The sequence below is a fragment of the Nanorana parkeri genome, unplaced genomic scaffold, assembly GCF_000935625.1.
Source record: "Nanorana parkeri isolate BGI_ZX_2015 unplaced genomic scaffold, ASM93562v1 scaffold630, whole genome shotgun sequence".
Lineage (NCBI taxonomy): Eukaryota > Metazoa > Chordata > Amphibia > Anura > Dicroglossidae > Nanorana > Nanorana parkeri.
Window position 1 is genome coordinate 949,019 of NW_017306898.1, and position 21,050 is coordinate 970,068.

The 21,050-nt window shown below is 46.8% G+C and overlaps 1 protein-coding gene across 1 annotated transcript in view; it reads right to left on the bottom strand.

Moving 5' to 3' along the window:
- Positions 1 to 21,025, bottom strand: part of WDR78 (WD repeat domain 78) — a 32,020-nt gene extending 10,995 nt beyond the window's left edge. The window contains exons 1-12 of the mRNA XM_018563085.1: positions 20,903 to 21,025; positions 16,318 to 16,483; positions 15,083 to 15,273; positions 12,982 to 13,063; positions 12,057 to 12,232; positions 10,889 to 11,028; positions 8,444 to 8,605; positions 6,449 to 6,643; positions 3,840 to 3,973; positions 3,648 to 3,734; positions 1,544 to 1,695; positions 661 to 818 (exon numbers count right to left, since the gene is read on the bottom strand). Of these exons, the coding sequence (XP_018418587.1) occupies positions 661 to 818; positions 1,544 to 1,695; positions 3,648 to 3,734; positions 3,840 to 3,973; positions 6,449 to 6,643; positions 8,444 to 8,605; positions 10,889 to 11,028; positions 12,057 to 12,232; positions 12,982 to 13,063; positions 15,083 to 15,273; positions 16,318 to 16,483; positions 20,903 to 20,979 (1,720 nt within the window). The 5' untranslated portion in view covers positions 20,980 to 21,025. The remainder of the gene's footprint in view (positions 1 to 660; positions 819 to 1,543; positions 1,696 to 3,647; positions 3,735 to 3,839; positions 3,974 to 6,448; positions 6,644 to 8,443; positions 8,606 to 10,888; positions 11,029 to 12,056; positions 12,233 to 12,981; positions 13,064 to 15,082; positions 15,274 to 16,317; positions 16,484 to 20,902) is intronic.
- Between the last annotated feature and the right edge of the window lie 25 nt (positions 21,026 to 21,050).

A 21,050-nucleotide genomic window follows, 5' to 3' on the forward strand; every position in this document is an offset into this window, starting at 1 on the left:
TGGGGTGTTCCCAAGGGTGGGGGGGGGGGGCAGCAATGCCATCAATTCATTAGGCAAGCATTAAAGAAAATGACTCGGCCACCAGTAATGCCCGTTAATTGCATTAAGCTGGCCACGGGTAGATTTTTCTACAAACTTTCAAATGAAAAATCTCATCAGAACACTCGATAACACCAACGTTTGATTTTTGAATGAATGGAGTTTTTTGAATGAAAACCACAATCACTGTTAGAATTTCATTAGAGCAAAATTTTCTCTCTGGCTCCTTTGATTGTTTTCATGACTGCGGTCGAAAACAATCATCAATTTCACCTGTTAACTATAAGAAAATCAAACTAACATTCCAAAGGTCAACATATGGGTGTATGGCCAGCATTAGTCATGTACTAACATCACCCTTGTAGTCTCTGGAACCACCCAGGTTGTGGGGGGGGGGGGTGAATTTGACAGGGTGGACTGAATTTGTCAGCCATCCAGGACAGGAAATGGTTGTGCAACATTTAATGTCACGCAGCCTCAAGTACATTAGAGGTAATACTCTAGGAAGAAGACTTTCTAAGGATTGCTGCATACATCTAAAAGGGAAATATTTCGAAGATAAAAGGAAGAGCTTTAAAAATAATGTTGGAGTTCCATTTAAGATATAATAATTCCCTTTACCGCGACACTCCAGCCCTTTCCTGATCTGCCATCTTGTTATCCTGCCATCGCCACATATGGACACCAGAATCTCTCCATTATCCTCCCCCTGGCTGTTGTGATCCTGCTCGATCCACTTTAACTGCCACACCGGACATGTGTGTTTATGGAGGTTATCACTGATGGAAGGTAATGGAAGAGACATAAAGCATAAATACAAAGTACTTTTACATAAAGCAACAGTACAAAGTCTCATAAACACCCATCATCCCAAAGGAAGACATTACTCATGTGTAACACACTGCTGGATGTCAGGAAGACCATCTCCATAACATGCATTTTACCTATATGATGGTTCATTATAGTTTTACTGCAGGATAAAGCTGGACGCCCAGCAAACAGCCTCTACCTCTGTGATCCTAGGCTCTAAAGCAATCTTTCTGGTGTACCACCTCAGTTTATTTGTGAGAGCCCCCTCAATCCTGTCCACCAGGGAATTCATGTCTGGTCTAGAAGGAAAGGCTGTAATATCGGCCTTGGTCGGCACAGCCACTAAAAGTTCTTGAAGGTGTTTACCCAAGAGCGACACGTGGTTTGTCTAGGTCCGGGAGATTCCAGTGGTTTTCCCACAAGCCCCATCTAGTAGACTTATATTGACATAAGAAGGTCAACAAGGCACCACCAGTAAGCAGACTGACATCTCATATACCTATATTATTACATATTCTACATACATAGTAACATTTTCAAAACATTAAATATTAACATTTATTTGCATTAAAGCAGAACTGGGGAGGCACTTGGAGTTCCATGCTAAGCTCTTTTTTTTTATTTTCTTCTCGTGTATATTAAAATGAATAAAAAGGTCCACAGTCCCCTTTAATATACAGACATTTGGCCATACCTGCTGCCTAGTACTGGGACATCATCATTCTTCTGTACATCGTAAATTGCCACCGTGCCATCATACATCCCAACAGCCAGAAGATTTGGACGGGTTGCTGAAAAGTCCACGGCTGTGACCCCACTTTCACAGTGGAATATCCTCTCTGGCCACTTAAAAAAACAAAAACCCATCAAGTAGTAATAAGAACATGTGACAACAATAACGCACTTTAAGGGATACTGTCACCTCCCTCTTTAGGGAAAAAGGATAGTGCCCGTCACAACCCAACAAGGTATACACACACACACACACACACACACATTTGGTCCTTTGCCATCTTCTTGCTGCAGTTGGATAATACTAGAGCTTTCCTAGGTGGATGATGTCATACGCCCCCCCCCCAAAAAAAGAAAACACACACCACACATGACAGTGTTCAGCTGAGGATGGGGTAGGGACTCCAAAATGTGGCAATAGTGGCAGGAGACCTTCCCGATACACCCAATAGTGGGTCATCCTTACAGATCATATACTTATTGTTGTCGTCTATAGTACTCTCCTCCTCTGGCTAGGAGATCCTAGAGTGGAGTGTTTATTTGACATTTAGGATGCAACTGCCTCCATTTATCATACTGTGATGTGCCTGACCCAGGTGGGCATTTGTAGCTACAATGTCATTCTTTTATATTTGTTTACTTGAATTTATCTTACTACAAATGATGATGTTCTATACCAGTGGTTCTCAACCTTTCTAGGGCCGGGACCCCTTGGTAACATTTGCCAAGTTGTGGTGACCCCCAACGGTAGAATTTAGGGATGCAGCGACATCTGGCGGCGTGCCGGGAGAACTGACACTGCTGCGCTAGGAGAGGGCTGAGGAGGATTCTCACCTTATTATTGTTTATTTTTTATAATTTTCTTATTTTTTAATAATTTGTTTCTTATTTCTTTTTAAGCGCTTTTTTTTATTTTTATTTCCTTAATAATTTTTTAATCTATTTTTTTTCCACTTAATTTCATTGCTATCACACAGAGGTAACAAGCTCCTCTGTAATAGCAATTGGAGGTGACAGGTTCTCTTTATTGACCCTGTCACCTCCAATACAGGAGTCCTAGCACAGCACTGTGCTGGAACTTCTGTGACAGGTGAGAGGGGAAGACTGCTATCCCCTCTTACTGTGCACATGGAGCGGCAGGTTTACTTTTAACCCTGTCGAGAAAAAAAAAAACTTTATCCTGGAAAGGTTTAGTCTGCTCGATGAGAAAGTCTTTTTTCTTTTCTGACTGAAAAAAAAAGATCAGAGAAAGCGCTTCTCTCCTGGGTGGCCGGAAGCCGCTAGGCGACCCCTGGCAAATCGTCATTCGACCCCCAAAGGGGTCCCGACCCCCAGGTTGAGAACCACTGTTCTATACCATCTGGTATGCTTTGGCTTTTTTCAATTTTTCTCAGCTAAACTGCCTCTTAAAACTGATACAACCCATCAACTGACTTCATGATGCACTCATACACCATCCCCATGTTAATGTATTGTTAAACGTATGCCCAATCACATATCAGGAGTGTTTTTGACAACTGTACCACCGCCATGACTTACACGTGTACATTTTAGCTTGAGCTATTGGGGTCTGTTAAGAACAGGCCTATTTTAGCAAATAGTGAAGAACGGACACGTAAACATGTGAAAAAATCTCAGCGCTCCATCCACTGGTTGAAAATTAGTTTTTTATGCAACATAACGTAATAATTAAAAGAAAGAAAATATATGCAAAACCACCACACATTCCCATTAACTGCAGGCAATGACTTGAGTTCCGTATTCTCTGCGGATGGGCCGATGCAGCCAGGAACTCGAAAGGTTACAGTGCTCCTCATACACAGGTAGCAGGAGACGGTATAAAGCAGGGATAGCCAAACGCCAGCACTCCAGCTGTGGTGAAACTACAAATCCCAGGATGCATCTGTCTGCGGGGGTCATGTCTGTGGCTGTAAGCATCTTGCAGTGCCTTATGGGATTTGTAGTTCCAGCACAGTTGGAGGGCCGCAGTTTGGCTACCCCTGGTATAAAGGAACGGATTGCCCTCATCTGGAATAAACAATCAGATCTAATCATTTGTTTCTTACTGTTGTGTTCTTCAGTGACCAGCAACAAGCCAGACCCCCCTTTTGTTCTTTGAAGCCAAACTGCCCATAGCCGACGGCCAGGAGATCCTGAGAAATGAATAAAATAGATAAATGGAGGAACAAGGCGTAAACATAGAAGAGTCAGAATGTATCACACATCAAGGACATCAGCATAGGGTTGGTTCTACTAACCGGGTTTTTCTTATTCCACGATGTGCTGCTGACGTTGTGTCCCTTCGTTGTGTCACACACAAAGGACCACAGTCGATCTAAACTGGGAGATGTCACCTTGGCTATGACCTCTGTGTCACTGGTAGAGTCCGGATCTGTAAAATACATGGCACTTTTCATTGATTAGAATATTGGCTGCAACAGAAAGGCAAGTCTACATGAAATAATCCCTTTCCAAATGGCGAAACAGGTGATTAGTTTGACAGTCTGGGCTTGATATATTACCTTAAAGTGTATGTAAATAAAAAAAAGTCTCACCTTTCTCCTGCAGTATAACGTATGGCAAGTGATTACCTTTATAGTCCTCCATCTTCTGCCACAAATGTTTAAAAGGAGAACTATGAGGTGAGTGTTTTTCACTCACCTCATAGTTCTAGCCGACCTGTGACAATGAGACTGTCACAGGTCGGCTCAGTAGATCGGGAGGTGAGGGAACACATACCGGCGTTCGCTCACCTCTCGATCCTGTCACGGCTCTCTGCCGTGACAGGGGAAGGGCTGGATTCCCCCCTCCTCGATCCGCCAGCGCTGACTGGCGGAACGGACGGGGGAGGGGGCGGGTACAGCTGGCTCTGCCTCTAGATAGGCAGAGCCAGCTGTCAGTCACGCAGCTGGGCGGATCCCGGCATATTTGTCGGGATCCGCTTCAGCTGCGCTGTCTCAGTATACCGCGAGCAGCAGCTCGCGGTATACTGCGGCGTCTCAGTATACCGCATACTGAGCCTAGGGTGACGGGAGGACGCTAGTTTGTGTCCTCCCGTTACCCTAAGGAGAACTATGGGGAAAAGCCTTAACCCCATAGTTCTCCTTTAACAACTCTGGCCCCCGGAACATCTGGTAATCAGGACGTAATGTCGCCTTTCCATGGCCGGTATACAATGGCAGTGTGGTCACTTGAACATGTAGCTCCTGGTTGTGGACTGCTACCCAACCCGTTTCCTTCATATAGTCTACCTAAAACTTTTTTTAAGCTTTGCTAAGTGAGGAACCTCAGTTACATCTTTATTGTTTTTTATCTCCCTGTTGGGGACATTTTGAGGGGTCATTCACACGAACAGTGGACTTCACCCTCCTCTGAAAAGTGGTTCACCATGGAGGACGTCTTCTCAGAGGGTGGTAGAGCAGCGGTTTCCAGACATTCAGGAGGCAATGCTGCCACCTTCTGAATGCTTTTTTAATTTTTTTATCCTGAGGCTAGGCTCACACCTGCACTACACTGCACGACACCCGGGACGCGTGGATGCACAGAGAGATTGTCGCGCGTCCCCATTGATTTCAATGGAGTGACATTCACGCAGCAATCGCTAAAAAAAAGGTACAAGGCACACAATGCACTGAAACCACGCGATCCGCCAGCGCGACTGGGGTGCCATTAGAAACAAAATGGCACCCACAGCGCGATCGGTTCACACCTTGGCGACTCCCGACCGTGCAGCAATCGTGCACAAAACCGCGCGGATTGCCGCGTGGACAGGGTTCGCCTAGGAGTGAACCTAGCCTAAGGGGGGGCTTTACATGGAACTATTGTGCCACAACCACATGCCAAGGGTTTGCCATGCAGTTGCGGTGAGGTCCCATTCACATCAATGGTTGCGTTTTGCAGGTGGCATCACAGTTACCGCAATGGGCACAGCGCTGTCCAGCTGCAATAGAAACATGTCACAGGGCAGCCAGGGAGCTGAAAAACACGGATCAACAGCACATTTTTTCCACTCTATGGCCAGCCGTGTGAATGATCAGTAATTACAGGAAGTGACAGAGGTTCTAAAGCTTCCTCACTCTACTAAAATCTTCTGTCCTGATGTGGACGTTTAATCTGTGATCTTGTAAACAAATGTCCACGTGTGATGCTGAGCCTCCATGATTCAAAAACTGAAATCCAATGAATAAAAAAAAAGGCACAGGCCAGGGACAGCCACCTGGGGAAAAGAGAGCAAGATGATGTTGGACATCCTGCAACCAGGAAATGAGGCGGAGCTCTGTCTTACTTGCTGCAGCTTCTAATGCACATTGTGAGAAGCTCAGAGTGTGCAGTGATATCAGGAGGAAGCCATTTCAGTCCAGGAGAGGAGCCGGTACAGACTGAAGGAAAAGGCCGGAGTTCAGCTGTTGCAGTGATTGGTATCTTTGGGAAACATCTTAAGCTGGCCATAGACCTTATAACCATCGCAAGACTTTTGTCTTGCGATGGTTGTAAGGTAATTAACAAAACGTATAATCTGCCCATCTTGGACAGGCAGATCGTACTTGCGATCATCGCAAGCCAGCCCCCCTGAGGGGCGGGCTTCCGATGACTGCAATGCTGAACGGGCAGTGTGCGCTTGCACACACCGTCCCGTTCGGCATTTGTCTATTGAGCATGCCATAAACCCGCCAACAATGGTACGATTCTCGGCGGGTTTTCGAACATGCTTGCAAGACAAAAGTAATGCGACCGTACAGTAGCAGAGGTCGCACGCCTTCCATACACCTTGCGATTATCTACGATTGCGGGATTTCCCACGATAATCGCAAGGTGTATGGGCACCTTTAGGAGAGTAGAATGACAGATTCTGACACAGTCAACACACCTATGATTACTGGCAACTGCCGGTAAGCTGCCAGCTTTGGCTGGTATATGTTCTCCACCACCACTCTCTCCATGATGAACAAATCTTGCTGAAACTTCTCTGATGTTAAAATGACATCTGGATCTGGTTCAGCCTCGTCAGTTACCCAAGAAACAGACAACTTGTCCAAATCTGTGACGGTACTTGAGAACATATCTGAAAAATTAAAAAAAGTCTATGTCACCGGAAAGTTAAATGGCAGGCTATAATTAAGCTGGTCATATACCTTACAATTATCTGCAGATTTTCTAGGGTCAGATGGAAAAAGTGCCACACACTGCAGTGTGTGGACACGGCCCCACACGTACCGGCGGCGTTGGGTGCTGGAGTTCACCAGCAGGCTTTATTAGGAGGTTTCACTGCACTAATAGACTCTCTCCCCTCGTGTCTTTCGATTGATGGACCTACCTTGGGCATGAGGATTATTCCTCAATTATCTTTCCAACAATTCTTCTTATGAGCAGCTCCTGACTGGCCCTTTATTCTCCACCACCCTGGGACTGTTTGTCTCCCTGACTCGCCCTAATTTTCGGTTTATGCATTTGATGATCTCGCACTGAGGGGACCACCTCCTCCTCCTGAAGAAGCGTTGTGTGGCGCTAAACGCGTAGAGCATTGCGATCATCGCATTATTACCCATCTATATGGTTCCATTTGAGGTTATGTGCAATATTGTATAATGGACTGTACTTTTTTTTAACTATAAATTATCTATACCATTAATGGCATTATCCTATCGTATTGACTAAACTTTAATCATGTTATTGGATCTTGCGATCACGTTCATTATAACCTCTATTTTGGGAAATTGATGAGTGTTAGGAGGTCGTCTTCAATTTTCACGTATCTTGTGCATTTTTAAATATATTTACTTTTTAATCTTTTGTATAACTAAATCATATATTTTACGATATATACAATCTTTCTATTTTTTTTGGACTTGTCATTTGGTGCCTAAAAAGCCCGAACTGCTCTCTTTTTTTATTGTTACTACTTCACCCCAATACTCAGGATCTGTACACCACAATTTACTTTGTCTTGATAGCCAGCGGGGCCGACTAGCAAGATTACGGAAGCTTGGCCCAAGTGGAGATTACTCCATCCACACACTTTAGCGTAGATGGAGGAATCTGTTGCACCTTTTCTATCTGACCATAGAAAATCTGCAGATAATTGTAAGGTGTATGGTCAGCTTTACACAAAATCTAAGATTCACAAAAATCAATCGTAACAATCAGCTGTGATCACTTTGTCATCTGCTGGGCACATCTGCCCTCATTAGTGAACTTTAAAGGAGAACTATGAGGTGAGTGCTTTTCACTCACCTCATAGTTCTAGCCGACCTGTGACAATGAGACTGTCACAGGTCGGCTCAGTAGATCGGGAGATGAGAGAACACATTCTGGCGTTCGCTCACCTCTCGATCCTGTCACAGCTCTCTGCCGTGACAGGGGAGGGGCTGAATTCCCCCCTCCCTGCCAGCGCTGACTGGCGGAACGGACGGGGGAGGGGGCGGGTACAGCTGGCTCTGCCTCTAGATAGGCAGAGCCAGCTGTCAGTCATGCAGCTGGGTGGATCCCGGCACAATTGTTGGGATCCGCTTCAGCTGTGGCATCTCAGTATACTGCGAGCAGCAGCTCGCGGTATACTGCAGCGTCTCAGTATATGTCCTCCTGTGACCCTAAAGAGACTTATGGGATAAAAAGGTTACCTCATAGTTCTCTTAAAGGAGAACTATGGGGAAAAGCCTTAACCCCATAGTTCTCCTTTAAAGCAACGCCAGAACATCAATCCTGGACCTGATCAATAGGTTTGTCTTTTTGCTCATGCTCTGGATAAAATCACACACAAACTATTAATCCCCACACTGACAACATTTTTAATATATAGGAGGAGGAGCCTTGTGGTAACAGGTCATCGCAGAGGTCATTTCACCTTGAATTGGAAACAACATACCTGTCACATCCATAGACACCACGGATAAATTTCTTTGGCTCATGCTGGATTTGTTGCTGGCCACACTCTCTGGCCGCCTGACCGTTTCCACCACGGCTTCCACCTGTGGCTGTTCCGGTGCATTAAATGAATCGTACAAGTCCCATACTGACGCCATGACACCTAAAAATATAAAACAAGTATCACTATATGTAACTTTTTTTTTATGTTACGAAAGCACAACGTCTGACTTTTCACCAACTTTCTTGATTTGCATATTTATTCTTGGCCTAGGACTCAAATAACACCAAAGATAGAGGTGAGGGATATCAGCAACTAGAGATCAGCAACAGCTGAGCCCATTCTTTTCTCAGGAAAGATTTTCCTAACTGATACAATAAAGTCACATACTAGTTGTAGTTTTTTTTAGCCTCGGCTGCATTGTACCATTGAAGTCAACCTGAGTTTGCCCAGGGAGAAGAAACAGATTCACATTAGTACCAACCTCCGCAGCTGCTTACATTTACCTTCCTTCACTGCCTTGTTGTTCCATCGGCCATTGTTCTATATGAGTTTACAAAGTGACATATCTGGTACTACTGGGTGTATGCAAGTCTCTTTTCTCCCATGTGCTTAGCCAAAGCGCTGGAATATGGTGACAAGCATGCCCGAATTGACCACAAAGCCACCGAGGCCCGGCCTCGGGGCGGCAGGGCGCAGAGGGGCGGCAGCGTCTGTGGAATCCCCCGACCCCCGAAAAACATGCAGTTCCGGGCGCCGGGCGGTAAGTTGCTTTCTACATTTAGCCCTGCTTTGGGAAAGCAAGAGTTCCACATCCCCATCTAGTGGCAGTAATGCGCTGCGAATGATGTTTGCTCAGCTATACGCTGGGGGGAACGTTTTATAAATAAGCCCCTGAATGTTTTCCATGTGTGGCTTACATCATCCAGCTATTGCCTCCAGACCTGATTTCCCCAGGTGAATGGAATGCACTGGAGCGAAGGTAAGGTAAAAAAAAAGGCAGCTGCAGGGAACGACACTAAAGTGAAACTACTGCTTTGCCCTGCATGGAAAAAAGCAGAGGACTTTAAAGGGACTCGGTCACTAAAACAAATACATGAAATAACGTCCTCCCTGCAAAGAAGATGGGTAATACTCTCTAGCTGTCTGCCCTGCAGATCTCCGACGTATTGAAGAGAAACCACTGCCCAAAGAATCCTCAGAATCCAGCACTTCTGGAAATGTTGAATTTCTGGTCCCCTGCTGCACTATGTGTTTTCTTCCGCTGGCCCCTACATCACTATAGGACACAGTACTGGTATAGGGGCTGGGAGATTGAACCACGAGGTGCAGCGGGGGACCAGAAATCCAACAATTCCAGAAATGTCAAATTCTGAATATTCTTTAAGTGGTGGTTTCTCTTTATCTCCTTTGCAGGAAGGATGATATTTTACATATGCATGCCGATTTAAGACAATCTTACGTTCATTAGTTAAACAAACTTGCTTTTCATTTACTTACAAATAGAGTTCATCTACTTCCTGGTTCCGTTCTGGCACAAGTGATGTAATGTGCCCAAGCGTTGCATCCTGGGAAGGTTACATCAGCAGAGCATTGCTGGGAAATCTCATCTGTAATCTCACAAGATCTCAGGGAAAGGCATTTTCCTCCCCTAAGATGATGTGCATGGTCACATGTCCTAATCACATGTGCCAGAGTTCCAGGAAGTAAATGGAGAGCTAGAAATCTGCACTTAGTTAACATGGCCACTGTCAGATGACTGGGAAAGAGAAATAAGGTATGTAAAGAATACAAAGCCGGCAATTATCTAGAAGTATGTGTGTTTGTAGATTGTCATCACTAAACATTTCTCAAAGGTGTCTTTGTTGTTATTTTGTAAAATTTAAAATTCTAAAATATTCTTCAAGTGGTGGTTTCTCTTCATGTCCTTTGCAGGGAGGATTATAAGCCACGACATTTACATATACTGTATATCTACAAGGAAGTTACATTCCTTTTCAGAATATGAACTAAGAATGCAATGTACAGGAATTCCATCTACAGATGAAACTCGAATAATTAGAATATCGTGCAAAGTTCATTTATTTCACTAATGCAACTTAAAAGGTGAAACTAATATATGAGATAGACTCATTACATGCAAAGCAAGATAGTTCAAGCCGTGATTTGTCATAATTGTGATGATTATGGCTTACAGCTCATGAAAACCCCAAGAACCCCAAATCCAAAACCTTAAAAAAGTAGATTATTACATGCAATCAATAAAACAAGGATTGTACATAGAACAATATCGGACCTCTGAAAAGTACAAGCATGCATATGTACTCAGTACTTGGTTTGGGCCCCTTTTGCAGCACTTACTGCAATTACTTTTGCACGATATTCTAATTATTCGAGTTTCACCTGTAGTTCATTGTAGTAAGTCTGCTACAAACAGCTCCTTACCAGCATCTTGGTGGATGATGCTCTCGCACTGAACCTCTTTGCTCTTAGGAGCCCCATTAAAGGTCTGCATGGTCCTCTCTACGTAGCGATCGTTGCCCGCTCTGCTCTTGCAGAGCTCTGTGTAAGTCTGGTTCCGTACACTAAAGAAGTACAAAGAAATGTCACCTATGGTAGCTCAATGGCCTGTTCAAAATCTCAGAAGATACAGATTTATTAGAGCAGAGGTTCTTAACTGGGAATAAACAGGGGGTATGGGAACCAACTACGACTGTATGGGACTGGATGTCTGAATAATGAAAAAGAACTAAACACAGGATTGCATTATTTTACTTATAGTAGTGTCTTGTACTGTGCGAGCCATCAGTCAAAGCGGAGGGTCTGTGAGGGTTATTCACAAAGCTAGTCGAAGGATCAGCCGTAGCTCCGGCTGATTCTTGAGCTAGCTTCGGCCACCTGAGTGGCCCGTACAGCTCCCGAAGCTGGCCCGGGCGGCTCAGTGGAGCCGAAGGCATATGCTTCGGCTCGGTTGAGCCGAAGTAAAACCCGAAGCGGGCCGATTGGCCGGCTGAAAGCCTTGCAACTGACAGCTGGGCGGAGCCAGATGTGATCTCACGGATGGCTCCGGCCAGTTGCAGTGACAGATCAGCGTCCCCGGGTCACCTGGGGACGCTGAACTGTCATTACACAATGACAATTTGGCGGAGCCGGCCGTGATCTCACGGCTGGCTCCGCCAAGTTGTTATTCCTTGTCCCGGGACCTGCTAGAAGACAGCTTGGGCAAAAACGGCCCGAACGATTGGCCGGCTGAAAGGCTCGCAACTGACAGCTGGGTGGAGCCAGACGTGATCTCAAGGCTGGCTCCGGCCAGTTGCAATGACAGATCAGCGTCCCCAGATCACCTGAGGACGCTGAATTGTCATTACACAATGACAACTTAGCAGAGCCGGCCGTATACTCACGGCCGGCTCCGCCAAGTTGTTATTCCTTGGCCCGGGACCTGCTAGAAGACAGCTTGGGGAAAAACAGCTTGGGCAAAAATGTAAAGAAATACTTTGCTCGGCAATGCATATTGGTGTGGTCTGGAATCATTATTGAAAAAAAAAAGATTTGAGAGTGTAATGTGATTTCAGAAGCGCTGTATTAGAGATGAATTGAAAAATTATTTTACTTGACTGTTTCAGCTTCCTCGGAATCGGCGGCGATCACAGCTAGGGGCACGTCCAGCAGCCATATTGTCTCGGTCTCCGTCAGCTGCACATCGGTTGTCTTCTCCAAATCTTCCTCCTTTGGTGGTTCTCTGACCTCTTCTTTCCTCGTATAGGAAGCTGTGAAACAATAATATGCCTTTTATTTCTGCCGTGCCTCAGTTGTTCTAAAACAAAATCTCTTTCCCGGAATCTTCAGGTGAACTGCAAAGCTCAAAATGAATTTGACATTTTACAACAGGACATTTATATATATATATGCATCTGAGGAAAGAATGATCTCTATCTGTGCTACGTCCCACCAATCAGGGTCGAAAGAATGATCTCTATCTGTGCTACGTCCCACCAATCAGGGTCGAAAGAATGATCTCTATCTGTGCTACGTCCCACCAATCAGGGTCTCCCCTCCATACTGCCAAAGGAAAGTGTTACTGGCTGCTGTGTATTGTAATCATATTTGAAGTCAAATGTTCTTTGTAAGCAAGACTGCTGTGATAAAACTAATTACGAGATAAGTAAATGGTCTTAAAGGAGAAGTATTGGGAGAGTGGAATGCACTCTTCCCAATAGTTTGAGGCGGCATGTGACACTTCAGGTGTCACATGCCGGCTCTATAGCTCGAGGACTGGGCGATCACAAACCACTGATCACTTTGCTTACGGCTACCCCCTGCAGACAACGGTGAATGTCAGTCACGGCAGAGATTCCCCAATCCCCTCTCTGTTCCTCCCTCGGAGACCTCTGTTCGTTGGGTTCATATTGCACAGTGACAGCGCACACCTGGCGCATTGCCACCATTCTGGGAGCGATACAATGACCTATAGCAGGCTACACCACCATAAGCTGTACGTGAATCCCATTAAAGATGGCTTTACCAGTCAAGCTGACCCGTCCTGGTTCTTCTGCGTCTTCCGATATCGATTCTGCCTCCTGACTGGACATAGACATGCTGCTGCCCCCAAAAATCGACCTGTTTAAAAAGTGACCAAATATGTTTTTTAATTATCTGCAGTGTAACCCACTATAATCATGATTTAAAGCTGAACCCCAGGCAAACAGCCAAAAACACAGATGGACCACTCATATAAAGAGCTATTTTGCCTGTCAAAGGACTTAAATGTCTGCCCATCCAGTTCTGCGATTTACACATCTCTACCACACAGCACAGCCCTGTCTTGCAAGCCAGGAGACCTGATTTTTCTCTGCTGCAGTTAATTAACATTTACTGGCCTTGCCCCCCACTTCAATGCACCGCCACACTCCCTCCCGCCCCAGAACGCAGTGAGCCGGCCAGTGTTCCATCAAAGTTTGTGACTGCGTTGGAATGTGTGACCGGTGACGTGGTCACACATTTCAACCTAATCCCGCCCAGTTTTTCGGCGGTGGAATGTGTGACCGGTGACGTGGTCACACATTTCAACCTAATCCCGCCCAGTTTTTAAGCGGTTGAATATGTGATCGGAAAAAGGTGAAGAATTCCAGCTGTTCCAGGGTAGATCGGCATCGCAGATGGTATGTTCAAGAGAACCGATCTGTCCTGGAACATCTGATCGGTCCTGAAATGTGACTCTGTGACTGTGATCTCACATTCCACAAAGTCGGATAGAAGTGACATTTTGGGACCAATCAGCTGTTCCAGGACAGATCGGTTCTCCTGCACATACCATCTGCGATGCCGATCTGCCCTGGAACAGCTGGAATTCTTCTCCTTTTGCCGGTCACATATTCCAACACCGAATTTCGGTTAGAATTTCCTATCCTGCTCCAATACGTGCCGTACGGCGCCCTGCTCTCACCCGCCCTGCACGTCCGTGCGGGGGGGCGGAATCGTACGCTGACAGGATGGATCCTGTCTGCGTCTGAGCCGGGACACCCGCACAGACCTGCTCTTGGGGTGAGCGTAGGGCAACGTACGGCCGCGTACTCCCATAGAGAAGGACGGGGGCTGCGTGCACGCAGCACCTGTCCTTCCCGGGAGCTGCTTCGTAAAGCTGCGCACGCACCACAGAGCTGTACGTGCCGGCTGTTTCTAGTGTGAATGAGGCCTTAAAAAGGAGAACTATGGGGTCAGGGCTTTTCCCCATAGTTCTCCTTAGGGTAACGGGAGGACACAAACTAGCGTCCTCCCGTTACCCTAAGCTCAGTATACCGCGAGCTGTAGCTCGCGGTATACTGAGACGCCGGAGCGGATCCCGACATCGATGTCGAGATCCGCCCAGCTGCGTGAGTGACAGCTGGCTCTGCCTATCTAGAGGCAGAGGCAGCCGTACCCGCCCCGTCCGTTCCGCCAGTCAGCGCTGGCAGATCGGAGCGGGGAGGGGGGAATCCAGCCCCTCCCCTGTCACGGCAGAGCGCTGTGACAGAATCGAGAGGTGAGCGAACGCCGGTATATGTTCGCTCACCTCCCTATCTACTGAGCCGACCTGTGACAGTCTCATTGTCACAGGTCGGCTAGAACTATGAGGTGAGTGAAAAGCACTCACCTCATAGTTCTCCTTTAAAGGAGAACTATGAGGTTAGAGCTTTTCCCCAAAGTTCTCCTAAGGGTCACGGGAGAACACAAACTAGCGTCCTACCGTCACCCAAAGCTCAGTATACTGCTAGCTACAGCTCGCGGTATACTGAGGCCGCCGCAGCCGGAACGGAACCCGACAAACTTGTCTGGATCCACCCAGCTGCGTGATTGACAGCTGGCTCTGCCTATCTAGAGGCAGAGCCAGCTGTGCCCGACCCCTGGCCCGTCCGTTGCGCCAGTCAGCGCTGGAGGATCGGAGTGGGGAGGGGGAGGCGGGGGGAATTGCTGCAGGGAGCCGTGAGTGACAGTCACGGCTCTCTGCAGGGATAGATCGAGAAGTGAGCGAGTGACGGTATGTGTTCGGTCACTTCCCGATCTACTGAGCCGACCTGTGACAGTTTGATTATCATATTTAAGAATAATTTTGCCCGGAGTTCTTCTTTAAGTCACACAACAAGAAAACATTGAAAGCACCTTGAAAACGGTCCGACGAAACTGGCGCTCGTTCCGGTCTGCTGGAGGGACATGGTGGAGAAGATATCCGATGCCATTATACCAGAAGCATCCGGGGTGGTGAAGAATTTGCTTGGTTTGGGGGCAGCGGCGCCAGGCTCTGCCTGGAACAGTGACCGAGGAGTGACGTCGTTCCCTTCTTCATCGAAAACCTGAGAGGAGCCAATAAAACCAAAATTACTGATTCATCTGCCCGCCATTGTTTCTACTGGATGCTCAATCCAGCCAAAACCAGGGGGGCGGGGTTTATCAAAACTGGAGCAGATTTGCACGGCAACCAATCACCTTCTATCTCTCATTTTCAAATCTTACCGGAGCAAACTAAAGAGAGAAGCTGATGGGTTGCCATGGGCAACTGCTCCACATTCTGTCTGCTCCAGTTTGGATTAATTCCCCCCTTTGTCTCTAATTTTGGAAATAGCGGGGAACGGATAGAACCTCTGTCAGTTCTTTATTTCGGGTCTATGTCCTCAATGGGCAGACGTCCCTTCTGTAACTGTCAGTGACTGTAACACAAACCGGATCCACTGGCGGGGACGAATGTTTAAAGCTGCATTGCTTCTCTGTGCAATGCAGGCAGATCATGGGGGAGAGAGAGGGAGCCGGAGGTCAACTTCCAGGTAAAACTATATCCAAAATTGTAAAAATCATATAGTCCAACTTCCAATACGATTGCATCCCTGACCTTTCCACGGCTTGTTGCTTCAGAAAATAAATACCTCCTCTGGGAGGGTGACAACACTACTTTAGCTGCATCACATAGATCAGGGGTAGGCAACCCCCGGAACTCCAGCTGTTGTGGAACTACAAGTCCCATGACAGCCACTGGCCACAGGCATGGTGGGATTTATAGTTTCACCACAGCTGTATTCCAAGGTTGCCTACCCAGGACATAGGGGATACCTCAATCCTCACTACATGCCATATTATAATGTACATAATAGAATTAAAACATATCTATAGGCTGCAGCTAACGATTAGTTGGCCGATTATATTTTCAATTAATCAATTGGTTATAAACGTTGTATAAAAAATTCCCTCTCTCTCCCTCTCCCCACCTCAGTCTCTGCCCCCTCTATCTCTCCCTCCCCTCTCTCTCTCTCCCCCCCTCTATCTCTCTCCCTCCCCTCTCTCTCTCCCTCCCCTCTCTCTCTACCCCCCCTCTCTCTCCCCCCCTCTCCTTTCCGTATACTGACCGGGACAATTTGCTTCCCGCCGGACACAGAATTTTTATCCATGAATTTGCTGTCCGCGTGCAGACTTACACTCTTCCTGCTTCCCATCATGCTGCGATTGGCCCGGCTCTGAGTGACAAAACTCGACATATTGATGATTTTCTTGACGTGTGAAGCCATTTTGGGCCTGAAAAAATAAAAACCACCTAAAATCGCTACAACTGTGATTATAAATTCACAAAAAAGAAAGGATTTGGGTTCATTCATCAGTTGGATCCCCTGCGTACCTTCAACTAACGCTGAACCCCAGGCACAGAAACTTTCCATTTAAAGTGGACCTTTACCCCCTTCGACTACAAATCACCTCAGCGTTCAGCTCTGCATACTGATATGAAATCATCTCACATTCATTAGCTAAACATATTTTTCTTTCACTTACAATTCTTGTTTTCCCACTTCCTGGTCCTCTTGGGCACAAGTGATGTCATGTGTCCAAGCGTTGCATGCTGGGAAGGTTACATCAGCAGAGCATTGCTGGGAAATCTCTTCGGTAATCTCAGGAGATCTCAGGGAAAGGCATTTTCCTCCCCTGAGATGATCTGCATGATCACATGTCCTAGTCACATGTGCCAGAGTTCCAGGAAGTAAAAGGGAAAGACATTAATATGCCCTTAGTAAAAGCCCCAGCATGCATTTTGAAGTACTGGGCCTCTAGTGTGTCCCTGCGCCTTTAAGGAGGAGTGGGCTCCCTCCAGGCAGACCTGCATCCAGTCTATCTACTGCTAAAATATGCTCCAAGATGGAGGCTCTCAAAAATTAGAGTTACGACCGCATCATACAGAGGAGCCTTGACGAGGCAGTGCGGCATCCACATTTTTTGCGCAAGATGTGTAACTAAAACCGCTGTTTTTAACGCATACTGTTAAGACAGTGTAAATTGTTTTGTTGCAGGCCAGCCGGTAAGTGTGCTGGGAAACTTCTGTGTTTTGTATTGTTTACATGTTCTAGTCCCATGTGCCAGAGTTCCAGGAAGTAAAGGGAAATATATTAATCTGCCCTTAGTGAAAACGGCCACTGTGAGAAAAATGGGGAGGAGAATTAAGATAAAGTATGCAAAGAATACGAGGCCGGTGTTCTATCGAATTCTCCAACTCATCGACACCTCCAACTCCTGCCAGTGTGCCGGCACAGCTACCAAAGAGAAGTATCAAGCTGTACAATCTGCAGCAGTGCGCCTGCGCGGGCTCCCGATGCCACAAGCACCGACGGGAGTTGGAGAACTTGATGACAACTTCGAAGCCGCACGGGGGGCGCACCTGTGGCCAGCGCAGAAGTCAACGAGGATTGCAAAAACTGTGACGGCTGGCGCAATGGCACCAGCGCCATCTCGTCGAAATCAACAACGGACGTGACGTCACGAGTTGGAGATCTCGACGAGTTGGTCACCTCGACAGAAAACCACCAATTATCTAGAAGTATCTGTCTGTAGATTGTCATCACTAAACATTTCTAAGGGTGTCTTTGCTGTTATTTTGAAGATATGGGGAGAGTTCCGCTTTAAATAAATTCCTCAATCGCCGCAAAGGATATAAATCCACTTTTGTGTGCACCAAATAGAGATGTGCGATTCGTTTCGTTCCGAATTAAAGAAATAACGAATGCAAGCGAATCCGAATTTCCGATTCCGAAATTCGTAAGCGATAGTCTGGACGAAATTTCGTTGCAGCAAAATGACATTAGAAATTTTTTTTTTTTTAGTCTGCAGAAGAGGAAAAAAAAAAAAGCATGGGGTTCCCCCCCAATTCATACCAGACCCTTTAGGTCTTCTAGAAATGTTAGGAGGAACCCCCCACCCCCAAGTTTAAACAAAAAAGTGCGTGGGGTTCCCCCCAAAATCCGTACCAGGCCCTTTAGGTCGGGTAGGAATTTTAAGGGGGAACCCCAGCCTAAAAAATGGGGGGAAACATGGGGCCCCCTAACATTCAAACCAGACCCTTGATCCGAGAACTGGCCCGGCAGAGCAGGACAGGGCGGGGGGGTGGTGTTGATCGAGCGCCCCGTCCCTGCGTCTTACCAGGCCACGTGCCCTCGGCATTTGAGGGTGTCCCCATGCCGATGGGTACAAGGGCCTCTTCCCCACAACCCTGACCTGGTGGTTGTGGGGGTCTGTGGGCAAGGGGGCTTATTTGCATCGGGGTACCCCTTTAAGTAAGGGAGCACCCAGATGCTGCCCCCCTTGTGAATGAGCTAAAGGGTGACATATAGTGACCTATGTCACTATGTCGCCCAGAAGAAGGGGCCCTGCGTGGCCCTGAACGTTGGCTGTTTGACGCATGTGATGAATGAATAAAAAGTGCACATATCATCGAGTGCCGGTGACTTCTATTACGGACGGTATCTGACATGGCCCCATCCGTGTTGTCACTTCAAGCACCAACCTCTTTCTCAAGGTCTGTACGCTGTATGGAGTGCAGGTGATTTTGTATTATAGAATGTGTGACCAGTCACGTGGTCACACATTCTAACGTAGTCACGCCCATTTTTTTCTGGGGTAAAAATGTGTGACCGGCAAAAGGTGTCGAATTCCAACGCTTTATCCGCTGTTCCAGGGCAGATCGGCATCGCAGATGGTATGTGCAAGAACCGATCTGCCCGGGAACAGCTGATCGTCCTGAAATGTCACTTCTATCAGACTTTGTATTGTACTCGCAAAGTCGAATAGAAGTGAGATTTCAGGACTGATCAGCTGTTCCCGGGCAGATCGGTTCTCCTGCACATACCATCTGTGATGCCGATCTGCCCGGGAACAGCGGAGAAAGCGCTGGAATTCGACACCTTTTGCCGGTCACACATTTTTGAATGAAATAATGGGCGTGACTACGTGACTGGTCACACATTTCAACGCCGAAAAAATGAGCGTGATTACATTAAATGTCACACATTGTAACGCAGTCACAATCTGTGATAGAACACCGGACTGTGACAGGAGGCTGAGCGGTGCGGGGAGGAGAGATGCTGGCCGCTCACAGCGCTCGGCCGGCTGTGACAGTTTCTCTCCTCCCCGCTGGAGCACAGAGCAGGGCGTGACTACGTTAGAATGTGTGACCACGTGACCGGTCACACATTCTAACGCAGTCACAATGTGTGATAGAACACCGGCATAGCGGTTTGTGGGCGGAGACAGCCAGCGCTGTCACAGGAGGCTTGGCTCTCCTCACCGCACCTCTCACTCAGCCTCCTGTGACAGCTGTCAGGATGGAGAGCGGGTACAAGCAGTCGGTGATCAGTGATCGCTGAGTGTTTGTAGATAATTGAGGACAGAGTATGGTTACTATATCCTCAATTATGAATGAATGGGAAGTGATCTACATACCCTCCTGTCCATTCATGATTGTAGTTATAGTAACCATACTCTGTCCTCATGTTATGAATGATCAGGAACACTCAGTATAGAGGATTCCTGTTCATTGATAACTGGGGCTACAGAAAAAGAGATTGAGGACTCTGTGTCTCTGAGGACTCTGTGTCTCTGAGGACTCTGTGTCCTCAATTTCTTTTTCTATTTTAAAAGGGAAATATCAGGGGTCTGTTTAGATCCCTAATATTTCCCCAAAGCCCCTAAAAGTAAAGTAAAAAATAAAAATATTTAATAACAAATGAATAAAAATAAATATAAAACAATTAAAAAGTTTATACAAAATAAATAAAAATAAAATATTTTAATTAAAATTTGAAAAAACTAAAATAAAAAACATTTTCGGTTTCGGACAATTTTTTAAAATTTCGGTGCACCTCTAATACTCACTGGTCTCTGTTCCAATCACCATCAAACTCTTCAAACACTTCTGTGGACTGTCAGATACCCCCCCCTCCCACGTACTGGATGCTGTGGTTCCTTCCACTTCCATCACTATAGGACTCAGCAGTGATGTAGGTGGTCGGAGGATGGAACCACAGTATGCAGGGGTGCAGGCATTCAACACTCCCGTAATTGTCTAATGCTTTCACAGCCCCCCCGCCACACGACCGTTCATTTCAACAAAAATCTTCCCGTGTGATGATAGGTGCATTGTATTCTTCTTATTAATCTGTAACAGCCGTCCTTGTGTAGACAACCAAAACCACCAAAACCACTGAGAATGACGCTGGGCGCCGCCATCTTGGATGTGATGTTAGCAGCCTCTGGGAGTCATGCCTGTGGCTCTCAAGAGTCTTGCAATGGCTCATGGGATTTGTAGTTCCACAACAGCTGGAGTTTGCTCACCTCTGCCCTATAGCATTCACCTTTGCTCCTCCCTGTGCAGTCATATAAAAGGTTATGTAGGGGAGGAGGAGCTGGGCCAGCAAAGACAGTTGCTAGCCACTCCCAGAGGAGGAGGGGCCTGTGTTAGGGAATTGGCTCGAGTCAAAATGTCTAGCACGTTCAGAGGCAAACTGCAAGTGAATAAAAGATAATTTAGGCACCTGGACATTCTATAGATAGAGCAGTGCTGTGTTAGAAGCTCGGGATACAGGGGGCGCATAATGGATGCCCCCTACAGTATGGAAAGTAAGGGGCACTTTAGGGAACAGGAATATAAATAAGGGACATCTGGGTGGCACTTACACGCTGGCCTTCCGCGGGTGGACCCTGCTCCGAGTCAGACCGGACATGTTGCCGGTTCCGCCGATCTCTCCCCTCATCGGCTTCTTCTTGAGGACGCGTCTCCGTCTCTATGGCAACACTGCAGCCCCGCCCACCTGGAGGTCCGTCC